Source organism: Schistocerca piceifrons, chromosome 4 (assembly GCF_021461385.2).
Source record: "Schistocerca piceifrons isolate TAMUIC-IGC-003096 chromosome 4, iqSchPice1.1, whole genome shotgun sequence".
Taxonomy (NCBI): Eukaryota; Metazoa; Arthropoda; class Insecta; order Orthoptera; family Acrididae; genus Schistocerca; species Schistocerca piceifrons.
Genome location: NC_060141.1, coordinates 829,423,453 through 829,435,763, shown reverse-complemented (window position 1 = coordinate 829,435,763; position 12,311 = coordinate 829,423,453). Strand labels below are relative to the sequence as shown.

The 12,311-nt window shown below is 45.0% G+C and overlaps 1 protein-coding gene across 1 annotated transcript in view; it reads right to left on the bottom strand.

Moving 5' to 3' along the window:
• Positions 1-12,311, bottom strand: part of LOC124794982 (neurexin-1-like) — a 2,052,691-nt gene that overhangs the window by 1,418,217 nt on the left and 622,163 nt on the right. Inside the window, exon 3 of the mRNA XM_047258725.1 lies at positions 8,448-8,583. Coding sequence (XP_047114681.1) covers positions 8,448-8,583 — 136 coding nt within the window. The remainder of the gene's footprint in view (positions 1-8,447; positions 8,584-12,311) is intronic.

Below are 12,311 nucleotides of genomic sequence, written 5' to 3'. Positions count from 1 at the left end.
AGGGACAGAAAAACAGTGGCAAATAAGGGTAGGCAGAACGAGGAAGCACACACGGCGAAAGCGGGTACTCGGACTGCCTGGAACAGGCGGGCAGCAGCGAGCACAGCTCATCCCGCGCCACTGCAGCGGCGGCAGCAACAAGGCGCGTTGCCTAGCGACGCGACGCAGCGGTCGCGGCGCGGCCACGCCCACGCGTGTGCGAGGCCCGGGGTCAGAGGTCAGAGGGGTGCGCGTAGGCCGGCCGTCCTGTGCACACAATGATTCATTCGAATCAGTCCGTACAACCACCTCCCAAGACATTCACTGTTCCTCCTATTCCACCCCGCATACGGGTTGAAAGAAACACCCCAGTAAAAATAAAATCATTGCCTGGAGTAGATGAGAGTCCCTCAGAGATAATGACGTCCTCGTGAGAGCTAGCCTAAAAAAAAACTATTCCTCCTAGCGTGCGAGATGTACGAGGCAGGCGAAACACTGCCGTACTTCGAGGACAACGTAATACTTCCATTTCCAAAGCACGCAGTTTCTGGCAGGAGTGAACATTACACTATTATCAGTTCAATAAGTCGCGGTTGCAAAGTACTTAGGCAAATTATTTACAGAAGAATGGAAGAACGTGTAGAAGCCATCCACAGGGAGGATCAATTTGTGTTCCAGAGGAATGTAGGAATACACGAAACCACACTTACTCGGTGACTCGTCTTAGAAGATGGACTGAAGATAGCCAGACTTATGTTTATTGCATTTGTAGACTGAAAGTAAACTTTTGAGAATGTCGATTGGAGTATACTCTTGATTTCTAAAGGAAGTAAGGATATAGTCGGAGCGCGCTGTATCTACCACCTCCTGCGTTCCGTGCAGAAACAGGGATCAGCCGAGTTAATGCGACAGCACCATCTTTCTGCCACTCGCTGGAAATGAGAACGTGTTGTCGTAGCTCTGCCAACTGTGTACAATGAGTAACGAAGCTTTCTTATGTAAGAACAGGTAAGATAAAAGACCGTAAAATCAGTTACGGTGATGTTTCTCATCGGGAAAATTAGGAAGACTTCACATTTTATGGGAACTAGAAGGACAAGGCTTTACTAGCGCATTGTAGTGTGTTCCCAAATGGAATGATTTTCATGAACTCTGGCAAGCATGTAAATACCCTCACTCATCCTCATTTTTGTCGCATTCACCTAAGTTTTACGTATTTTACATCAACTTTCGAAAATATCGCATGGTTTGCCGTACTTTAAACGCATTTTACTCAATTACTCGAGCTTCAAAGCACCATTCTCGGCGTATTCTCACGTCAACAAAACGTCTCGTCAGCTCGATCTCATGACGCTATCAGCCAATGTCATTGCAGCATGATTCTCAGTTTCTGTATCATCGGTAAACCACTCCCCTCCATTCTCTTGGGAGTGCTACATACACGTGGACACATCGCGAACCTTTACTCTGTTTAGCAAAAATACTGTTTATTAGTGTAACAAATAGTCATCAGCAGAGAGGAGGTGCAAAAACTAAGTTCCGTAGACCAAAGTCTTTATAAATTCGGTAAAATTTTATTACAATTTGTCATCTCTCCCTATGTGGATGGAATCAAAGTATTCTCGCATTCGTGGGATAAAATCAAAGATTCAAATCTCTTGCATTCAACGCCTGTGTCTAAAAGAGCTATCCCCTCACTGAAAATGGTTCAAATGGCTCTGAGCACTATGGGACTTAACTTCTGAGCTCATCAGTCCCCTAGAACTTAGAACTACTCAAACCTAACTAACCTAAGGATACCACACACATCCATGCCCGAGGCAGGATTCGAACCTGCGTCCGTAGCAGCAGCGCGGTTCCAGACTATAGCGCCTAGAACCGCTCGGCCACTACGGCCGGCCCCCTCGTTGAACCTATAGGCTAAGAACCCTGTGCAAAACTGTATGTGGCCTCTTTCCACGCACCCCATAACTCTTGCTCTGTCTTTAATCAACCCTCCCTGCAACACTGTCTCAGATTTAATCTGAAACTGGTCGGAAGTAGGAGGGTACTCTGCCCGCTACAATGATGTCTTGAAGAAGGAACAGAATGAGCTGAGTTCCACGTAATCAATATACTTGAATACACTACTGGCCAATAAAATTGCTACACCATGAAAATGACGTGCTACAGACGTGAAATTTAACCGACAGGAAGAAGATGCTGTGGTATGCAAATGATTAACTTTTCAGAGCATTCACACAAGGTTAGCGGCAGTGGCAACACCTACAACGTGCTGACATGAGGAACGTTTCCAACCGATTGCTCGTACACAAACAGGAGCTGACCGGCGTTGCCTGGTGAAACGTTGTTGTGATGCCTCGTGTAAAAAGGAGAAATGCGTATCATCACGTTTCCGACTTGGATAAAAGTCGGATTGTAGCCTATTGCGATTGCCGTTTATCGTATCGCGACGTTGCTGCTCGCGTTGGTCGAGATCCAATGACTGTTAGCAGAATATGGAATCGGTGGGTTCAGGAGGGTAATACGGAACGTCGTGCTGGATCCCAACGCCCTCGCATCACTAGCAGTCGAGACGACAAGCATCTAATCCGCATGGCTGTAAAGGATCATGCAGCCACGTCTCGATCCCTGAGTCAACAGATGGGGACGTTTGCAAGACAACAACCATCTGCACGAACAGTTCGACGACGTTTGCAGCAGCATGGACTATGAGCTTGGAGACTATGGCTACGGTTACCCTCGACGCTGCATCACAGACAAGAGCGCCTGCGATGGTGTACTCAACAACAAACCTGGGTGCACGAATGTCAAAATGTCATTTTTTTGGATGAATCCAGGTTCTGTTTACAGCATCACGATGGTCGCCTCCGTGTTTGGCAACATCGCGGTGAACGCACATTGGAAGCGTCTATTGTCATCACCATACTGGCGTATCACCCGGCGTGATGGTATGGGATGCCATTGGTTACACGTCTCGGTCACCTCTTGTTCGCATTGACGGCACTTTGAACAGTGGGCGTTACATTTCAGATGTGTTACGACCCGTGGCTCTACCCTTCATTCGATCCTTGCGAAACCCTACATTTGGGCGGGATAATGCACGACCGCATGTTGCAGGTCCTGTACGGACCTTTCTGGACACAGAAAATGTTCGTCTGCTGCCCTGGCCAGCACATTCTCCAGATCTCTCACCAATTGAAAACGTCTGGTCAATGGTGGCCGAGCAACTGGCTCGTCACAATACGCCAGTCACTACTCTTGATGAACTGTGGTACCGTGTTGAAGCTGTATGGACAGCTGTACCTGTACACGCCATCCAAGCTTTGTTTGACTCAATGCCCAGGCGTATCAAGGCCGTTATTACGGCCAGAGGTGGTTGTTCTGGGCACTGATTTCTCAGGATCTATGCACTCAAATTGCGTGAAAATGTAATGACATGTCAGTTCTAGTATAATATATTTGTCCAATGAATACCCATTTATCATCTGCATTTCTTCTTGGTGTAGCAATTTTAATAGCCAGTAGTGTATTTTGCTTTCGCAAAGAATATAACTCCTGTTCCAAACCTGTACTGACCGACGCTAGTGATACAGACCGGTTTTCTCAGTCCAATACTGTAACTGCCATTGTGCGAAGACAGTTCTGCGCCAGTCTTACTCACGTCACCCATCCAATTACACATGATTTCTCTAGATGCTTGCATGCTAAGGTGTTTGGCAACTCTTATTGGTATGTAGTGGATATGAGCCTGATGTAGTCGAGAGTGTTGTGGCTACATAACGGACGATTAAGAAGAAGAGGAAGAAACGTTTGAGCTATGCGTGATGAGGCTCCAGGCAAAAGAAGTTTACAATATTTTATGTAAATCACTTATGCTATCATTTCTGTAGCATTGTTTTTGTGCCTGGATTCCATATCAAGAAAGTGTTGGGAACAGAGAAATTATTATAGAACATAAACAAAAACGCATTGCAGTGGTGTTTGATATGTGAAATTACATGCCGTGCTGCAGTAACTCCATGAAGAGAAAACATTCTCTTCCACAGACTTCCACACACACAACATTTGTCAAACAAATATATACACAAGGATTTCGGTAACGTAGCTCGTAAACTTCATCAACTTCATCAGGTGCGACCTTAGACTGCTCCTCGAGTTTTTTTTGGACCTGATCCAGTATTTATGTCTGTGGCTTTCCCCATCCACCGGCGGTTGCAGGCGTTCCGTCTGCAGTCGGCGCCCGCTCGCTGCGATCTTCTGGAACACTGCCGTTCCGTTTTCCGACCGCTGCGGTTCTAGGTATTCCCTCTGTGGTCCGCGCCCAACAGACCTGCTCCTATGTGTTCCATCTTCGTGCTGGTGCGTTTGGAATTCTGTCGGGCGTTACCCCTGCGGACCGCTCCCGATCACTACGATCTGCTGGAGCGTTGCCGTTCCGGTTTTGGCTCGCTGCAGTTCTGGATGTTCTCTCAGAGGTCGGCGCCCGTCGTTTTCAGACTGCTGCGGTCCTGGGTGTTCCCTCAGAGGTCGGCGCCCGTCGTTTTCAGACTGCTGCGGTCCTGGGTGTTTCCTCTGAGGTCGGCGCCCGTCGTTTTCAGACTGCTGCGGTCCTGGGTGTTTCCTCTGAGGTCCGCGCCCATCAAATCCGTTCCGGAACGTTCCATCTACGGTCCACTGCTCTTGGCATTCTGTCTGGTGATCGTTTTCCATATCCATGCCTTCCGTTCTTCTATTAGTCGAGTGCTGCAGCCGTCCCCGTTGCTTCTTTAATAATTTCAGAGCAGGATCCCAGGCTCTACTTCGATGGTACCCCATGTTGCGTCTCATGAGATTGTCAGTCACTTTTATATCAGTCAAGTCCCTTAAAAAACGGTCCCAAAATCTTGATTTCCTCATAATTCATGGCATGGTCTAGTTGTAGACAGTTTTCAGGAATGGCTGACTTCGTCACATGTCTTAATCGGGTGTGCCTCTGATGTTCTTTGCACCTGATATCCACTGTTCTTGTCGTCTGATCAATGCAGGACATGCCACATTGACAACGTACATTATAAATCCTTGGTTTTCGTAACCACAAGTCGTCTTTAACACTCCCCACCAGTCCACTGATCTTGCTCGATGGACGGGAAACGCACGTGATGTTGTGTTTATGGATTCTGGCAGAAGCATGACCAGCATACGGCAGATACGCCACGTTCTTTGCTTCATCTTGCTTGCTGAACCTGTGGTGTAAGTGGCTGGCTGGAGTGCTCTCTCAATTTGTTTGGTCGTGTGTCCACTTTTGCAGAACACAGTTTTAGGTTGATCTATTACTGTCGGTAGACTCTCTTGGTCTCACAGGGCATGCGCTCTGTGGACCAATGTCGTAAGTATCCGTTTTTCTGTGCAGGGTGGTGACAGCTGCTGGCCTGCAGAAATAAACCATTGTGTGTGGGTTTTCGATACGTACTGTGGCCAACCGATCCATCTGCTTTCCTTTCGACTAGTACATGCAGCTGCCCGTTCTTCTCCAGTTCTACGGTGAATTTGATATTTGTGTGGCATAAGTTTCAAGATGTTCAGAAAACTTACTGAGCCTATCCTACCCATGAAGCCAGATCACGAAGATGTCATCCACATACCTGAAGAAGCATGTTTACATCTGGCTGTCTCTACTGGCCTCTCCTCAAATCTCACCATAAACATGTCGGCAACCACAGCGGACAGTGGGCTGTCCATAGCTTCACCTTCAGTTTCCTCGTAATATTGGTCCCTGCACAGGAAATACGTGGGTGTCAGTATATGGCTGAACAGGTCCCACAGAACACCGTGAAATACCTCTGCAATCAGTTCTTGTAAGTCTTTCAGTGGAGACCTAGTGATCAGCGATACCACATCAAAACTAACCATGATATCTGAATCTGTGATGTGCATTTCCCCAAATATGGGGACAGCAGATTTTTCAAATACTCGGCTGTTGGTACGTAGGTGTTCCAGTATTACTGACAATTGGGCGTAGGGGCACGCCCTCCGTGTGTATATAGTCTAGGTGTCTGATGTTCTTATCATACATCCCTGCTTCCTTCAGGAGAGCCCTGGTCTTCTTGTCCATCTTATCACCGGGGTCACACACTAGAGCTCTGGATGCAGGGTCCCCAGAAGTTGCCGTACTTTCTCATCATAATCCACCCATTTCAAAATTACTGTAGAGTTCCCACAGATTCACAGAACTGAGACCCTGCTTAGAGATTACCACAGTATACAAGAGAATATTTATCACGATTTACCTGTCTTCGATTATATAGAATTCGTTCGAATCAATCATCATTCCTGTACGCTGAACAGGTAACTACAAGTAACACCAAAGTAAGGGATCTCTGGAACAAGGACTGTCATCGCATCGGAAATTACCAAGAAAGGGAATGGTTCGAGAAATACGACTGTGATACTGTGGATGTCAAATATGATAGTAAACTGTGGGTCAAATTAAATAGAATCTGCAGTCGGAGCTCTGACTCGTTCAATAAATGGGGTACTGTGCAGTCTCCGAATTGTGACTATGGCGCACTGAAACAATCTATCAGGCATATAAAGAGGAGTGCATCCTTCGATGCTATCAAGGACGGGTGGAAAGATTTTATGAATGCCAATGCCATAGAGATGGAATAGATTGCAAACCTAGAGATTAATATTTAGTGTTTTTGTTTTTGTTCAAATGTTCAAATGTGTGTGAATTTCTAACTGACCAAACTGCTGAGGTCATCGGTCCCTAGATGTACATACTAGATAAGCTAACTTATATTAACAACGACACACACACACACACCCATGCCGGAGGGCGGACTCGAACCTCCGACGGGAGAGGCCACGCAGACAGTGACATTGCTGCTCTAACCACGCGGCCACTCCGCGCGGCTTTTGTTTTTCTTTTACGCAACGACATTCGTTACATGTTATACATGTACTGCTTGTGTGTGCCATACGAATGATGATAATGTCCTAGCAATGTGAAGACGAAGAGCTAAATCACATTTTCCTTGGTTACATACCAGAAAAGACTTGTCAAATGAGTTATTAAGACACGCCGTCCGTGTGGAAACACCATTTGCCAAGTGTGCGGTCCCTCTATTCGAAAGCTTTTCTGCAACTGAAGTATGCTGTTGTTACCTACATATACAATACTCGTGTATATATTTTAATGAGACACAGGTGACATTGCGTTTTAAGTTACAATTATTTTTCGTCCTTGCAGTAACACACACGCACTGTATGGAAACTATCCCTCTATTCGCATGACATGCAGTTAATTTTCCGCAGTATATGTGACAGTTTTTAACCTGTACATCGAAAAGGGCTGCTTAAAACTGTCGGTAGTATTTGCTGCTTGCCCACCAGGTGGGAGGGCTCTGACTTCCGCAGACATACGATATTATGTGAGGGATGTAGTGCACATCGTGGCAGACGGGCGGTGACCATCAACAGCCGTTTGCTGAGTGTACAGCAGGCAGCAACACGAACAGCGAGAGTTCCTTGTGACTTTGTTACTCACCTCTAGCAAGACGGGGCTACGGTCGACGACCCGCCAATTTCGAAGCGGTTTAGTGAGCTGACTGGGGCCACTCAAAAGTAATTCTTGTAAAACGGTTCACTGGGCCTTTGTTGTCAAAAATCAGGTAATCGTAACGTCTATCATTTCCTATTATTGCTCAGGCATTCCTTTCCGGAACTTTGTCTTCGTGATGTGTGGGATGATGAACACGATCAAAGCATTCAAAATATAAATCTGCTGCAACATACATATTCAACATGAGATACTTCGGTACATTTACATTTCTTTTGCACAATAGTCCTCCGTAAAGAAACTTGGGTTATTTTCATGAAAACATGTATTACCGTAATTAGTTAATAATAAAACACTGAATGATATTACGAAATAACATTCATCACAAGTCTTTTTTCATAGTTACGTTTCCTTTTTTCATGTTTAAATATTCTAAATTACCGATTTCGAATTTGTACGTCCATGTCAATTTGTACGTCCATGTCTCCTTTTAATAGCGCTTTTTTATGCGTCACGAACGATCGCAGTTCTTTTTGTACGCCATTACGAGTGGATGCACATGGTGTTAGATGACGGCCATTTTTATGTCTGTCTCTGGTCTAGGCAGATATTTTTCCGTTACGTTATTTTTTCCTAATTTATTTCCGTTTCTTTGCGATAATGTAGTGCGCTCCTAATAAAAGTAAAGACTCGAGAATGGCTTTTCTCGAGCTGAAGCTATTCAAGTAACTAAGAAGAGGTCTTTATAAATACTAACAATAAATAAAAATATGTTACCTTTATTCGGTCCACGAAATAATTTTAAAGAAATTTGTACGCCATTTGTGAACGTTCGATACCTCACGTCGTAGAACTGTACACTGTTCAAATGCGAAGTAAAGACCGGCAGCGAGAGAACGGCCGGTCAGAACTGGACGAGGCCTACCTTTCTCGCAGAAGATGCCCTCGAAGTCGACGTTGCGGCACTCGCAGATGGGCCCGCTGTCGGTGGAGATGCAGATGCCGCCGTGCTGGCAGGGGTCGTGGTCCTCGCACGCGTCCGTCAGGTTCCCGCGGATGCCCTGCACGCACACGCACAAAGCACGCGTCACAAACACTTCACAGCACAGTGGAAACACGCAAAATATAGCGGCAGATAAGAGACAGAGAAAGAGATAATCACAGTTTCACCTAGAGCAGCGGCGTGTGCAGTACTCACGGCATCCACTACTCGTATCTGTAACGAAGTGCTGACGGAGGACAAAATAGCGTAAGCAAGCAGTATAAGCCACGACCAACACAGCCAGTGTTAGAAAACACATAGACAATACACAGAAATACACTTACCGACACATTTAGAGTGACATAGGTTAAACTCTTCCCGGATATACTTGCTGTTATGATACGTTAAAAGAATACATAGCGTTATATAGAATGGGCTGTATCCAACTCTTTTTGTTTAATGGAGACGTAAAAAGTTTGAATAGGTGTGAAACTGAGACACGTTCGATGACAGTCAAACCTAGACAGCGTGACTTTAGCTCTCCTACCAATCTTTCTCTTTTAAATTAAATCTGTTCAATAAATAATGCTCCCATTTTTACAGTCGCAATGTATATGGACCATGGACCCCGCCTTTGACGGGGGAGGCATGTGTGCCTCAGCGATACAAATAGCCGTACTGCAGGTGCAACCACAAGGAAGGGGTATCTGTTGAGAGGCCACACAAACTTGTGGTTCCTGAAGAGGGGAAGCAGCCATTTCAGTAGTTGCAGGGTCAACAGTCTGGATGATTGTCTGATCTGGCCTTATAACATCAACCAAAACGGCGTTGCTGCGCTGGTACTGCGAACGGCTGAAAGCATAGGGAATCTATAGCCGCAATTTCTCCCGAGGACATGCAGCTCTACTGTATGGTTAAATGATGATGGTGTCCTTCTGAGTAAAACAGTCCCCGATTTGGATCTCCGGTGGGGACTATTCAGGACAACCTCGTTATCAGGAGAAGCAAAACTGCCGTTCCACGGATCGGAGCCTGGGATATCAGATCCCTTAATCGCGACGGAGCGAGCTGGCGCAGTGATTAGCACACTGGACTCGCATTCGGGAGGACGACGCCTCAATCCCACGTCCGGACATCCTGATTTAGGTTTTCCGTGATTTCCCTAAGTCGCTCCAGGCAAATACCAGGATGGTTCCTTTGAAAAGGCACGGGCGACTTCCTACCCCGTCCTTTACTAATCGGATGAGACCGATGACCTTGCTGTTTGGTCTCTTCCCCCAAACAACCCAACCGTTAATCGGGCAGGTTACTTAGAAAATTTAAAAAGGGAAGTGGGTGGGTTAAAGTTAGATATAGTGAGAATTAGTGAAGTTCGGTGGTAGGAGGAACAGGACTTCCGGTCAGGTGAATACAGAGTTGTAAATACAAAATCAAATAGGGGTAATGCAGGAGTAGGTTTAATATTCAATAAAGAAGCAGGAGCGCGGATAAACTACTACCAACAGCATAGTGAACACATTGTTGTGGCCAAGATTGACACGAAGCCCACGACTACTACAGTAGTACAAGTTTATATGCCAACTAGCTCCGCCAATGATGAAGAGATTGAAGAAATGTATGATGCGATAAAAGAAATTGTTCAGATAGTTAAGGGAGACGAAAATTTAATAATTATGGGGGACTGGAATTCGATAGTAAGAAAAGGAAGAGAGGGAAACATAGTAGATGAATATGGAATCGGGGTAAGAAATGAAGGAGGAAGCCGCCTAATAGAATTTTGCACAGAGCATAACTTAATCATAGCTAACACTTGCTTCAAGAATCATAAAAGAAGGTTGTATACATGGAAGAAGCTTAGAGATACTGAAAGGTTTCAGATAGATTATATAATGGTACGACAGAGATTTCGGAACCGGGTTTTAAGGTGCAAGATAGTTCCAGGGGCAGATGTGGATTCTGACCACAATTTATTGCTTATCAACCGCACATTAAAATTGAAGAAATTGCAAAAAGGCAGGAATTTAAGGAGATGCGACCTGAATAAACTGAAAGAACCTGATGATGTAGAGTATTTGAGAGGGACCATCAGGGAATGAATGACAAGAATAGGGGAAACAGTAGAAGAAGAATGGGTGACTTTGAGAGATGAAATGGTGACCGCAGCAAAAAAGTATGTAAAGAGACGAGAGATAGTAGAAAAAATTGGGGAACACAAGAGGTATTGACTTTAACCGATGAAACGAGGAAATATAAAAATGCAATAAACGAAGCATGTGAAAGAAAATACAAACGCCTAAAAAATGAGATCTACAGAAAGTCCAAAATGGCCAAGCAGGAATCGCTAAAGGACAAATGTAAGGATGTCGATGCATCTATCACTAGCCGTAAGATAGATGCTGCGTACAGGTTGTTAAAGAGATCTTCGGAGAAAACAGAACCACCTGCATGAACACCAAAAGCTCAGATTGGAAACCAGTCAGAAGCGAAGAATAGAAAGCAGAAAGTTGGAAGGAGTATGTCGAGAGTCTACAAAATAGACATGTACTTCAGGGCAATATTATGGAAATAGAAGGCGATAAAGATGAGAAGGGAGATATGATACTCAGTCAAGAATTTGACAAAGCACTGAAAGACTTAAGATGAAACAATGCCCCGGTAGTACACAGCATTTTGTTAGAGCTACTGATAGCCTTAGGAGAGCCAGCCATGACAAAATTCTTCCATCTGGTGAGGAAGATGTATGAGACAGGCGAAATAAAAAAATGGTTCAAATGGCTCTGTTGTGTTTCCCGATGAAAGCTGGTGATGCCTGCGTGTTGGTTAGGAGAAGGCCTTTCGGGGACGTGCAACTAGTCTGGTTCAAATGGCTCTGAGCACTACGGGATTTAACATCTCAGGTCATCAGTCCCCTAGAACTTAGAACTACTTAAACCTAACTAACCTAAGGACATCACACACATCCATGCCCAAGGCAGTATACAAACCTACGACCGTAGCGGTCGCTCGGTTCCAGAATGTAGCGCCTAGAACCGCTCGGACACTCCAGCCGGCTCAGGTGAAATACCCGCAGACTTCAAGAAGGATATAGTAATTCCAGTTCCAAAGAACGCAGGTGGCGACAGGTGTGAAAATCACTGTTCTATCAGTTTAATAAGTCACGGTTGCAAAATACTAACACGAATTCTTTACAAACGAATGGGAAAAACTGATAGATGCCGACCTCGGGGAAGATCAGTTTTGATTCCGGAGAAATGTAGGAACACGTGGGGCAATACTGACCCCAAGATTTCTCATAGAAGATAAATTAAGGAAAGATAAACCTACGTTTATAGCATTTGTAGATGTAGGGAAACCTTTTGACAATGTTGACTAAAATACTCTCTTTCAAATTCTAAACGTGGAGGGGTGAAATACAGGGAGTGAAAGGCTATTTATAATTTGTGCAGAAACCAGATGGCAGTTATAAGGGTCGAGTGGCACAGAAGGAAAGCAGTGGTTGGGTAGGAAATGAGACAGGGTTGTAGCCTATCCCCGATGTTATTCAATCTGTATACTTAGCAAGCAAGAAGACAATAGAATAATTCCGGGTAGGAATTAAAATCCGTGGAGAAGAAATAAAAACTTTGAGGTTCGACAATGACATTGTAATTCTGTCAGAGACAGCAAAGGGCTTAGAAGAGCAGTTGAACGGAATGAAAAGTGTTTTGGGCGGAGGACATAACGATGCTACAGAAGAATGCGGAAGATTAGATGGGTAGATCACATAACTAATAAGGATGTACTGAATAGAAATGTGCAGGAGAGAAA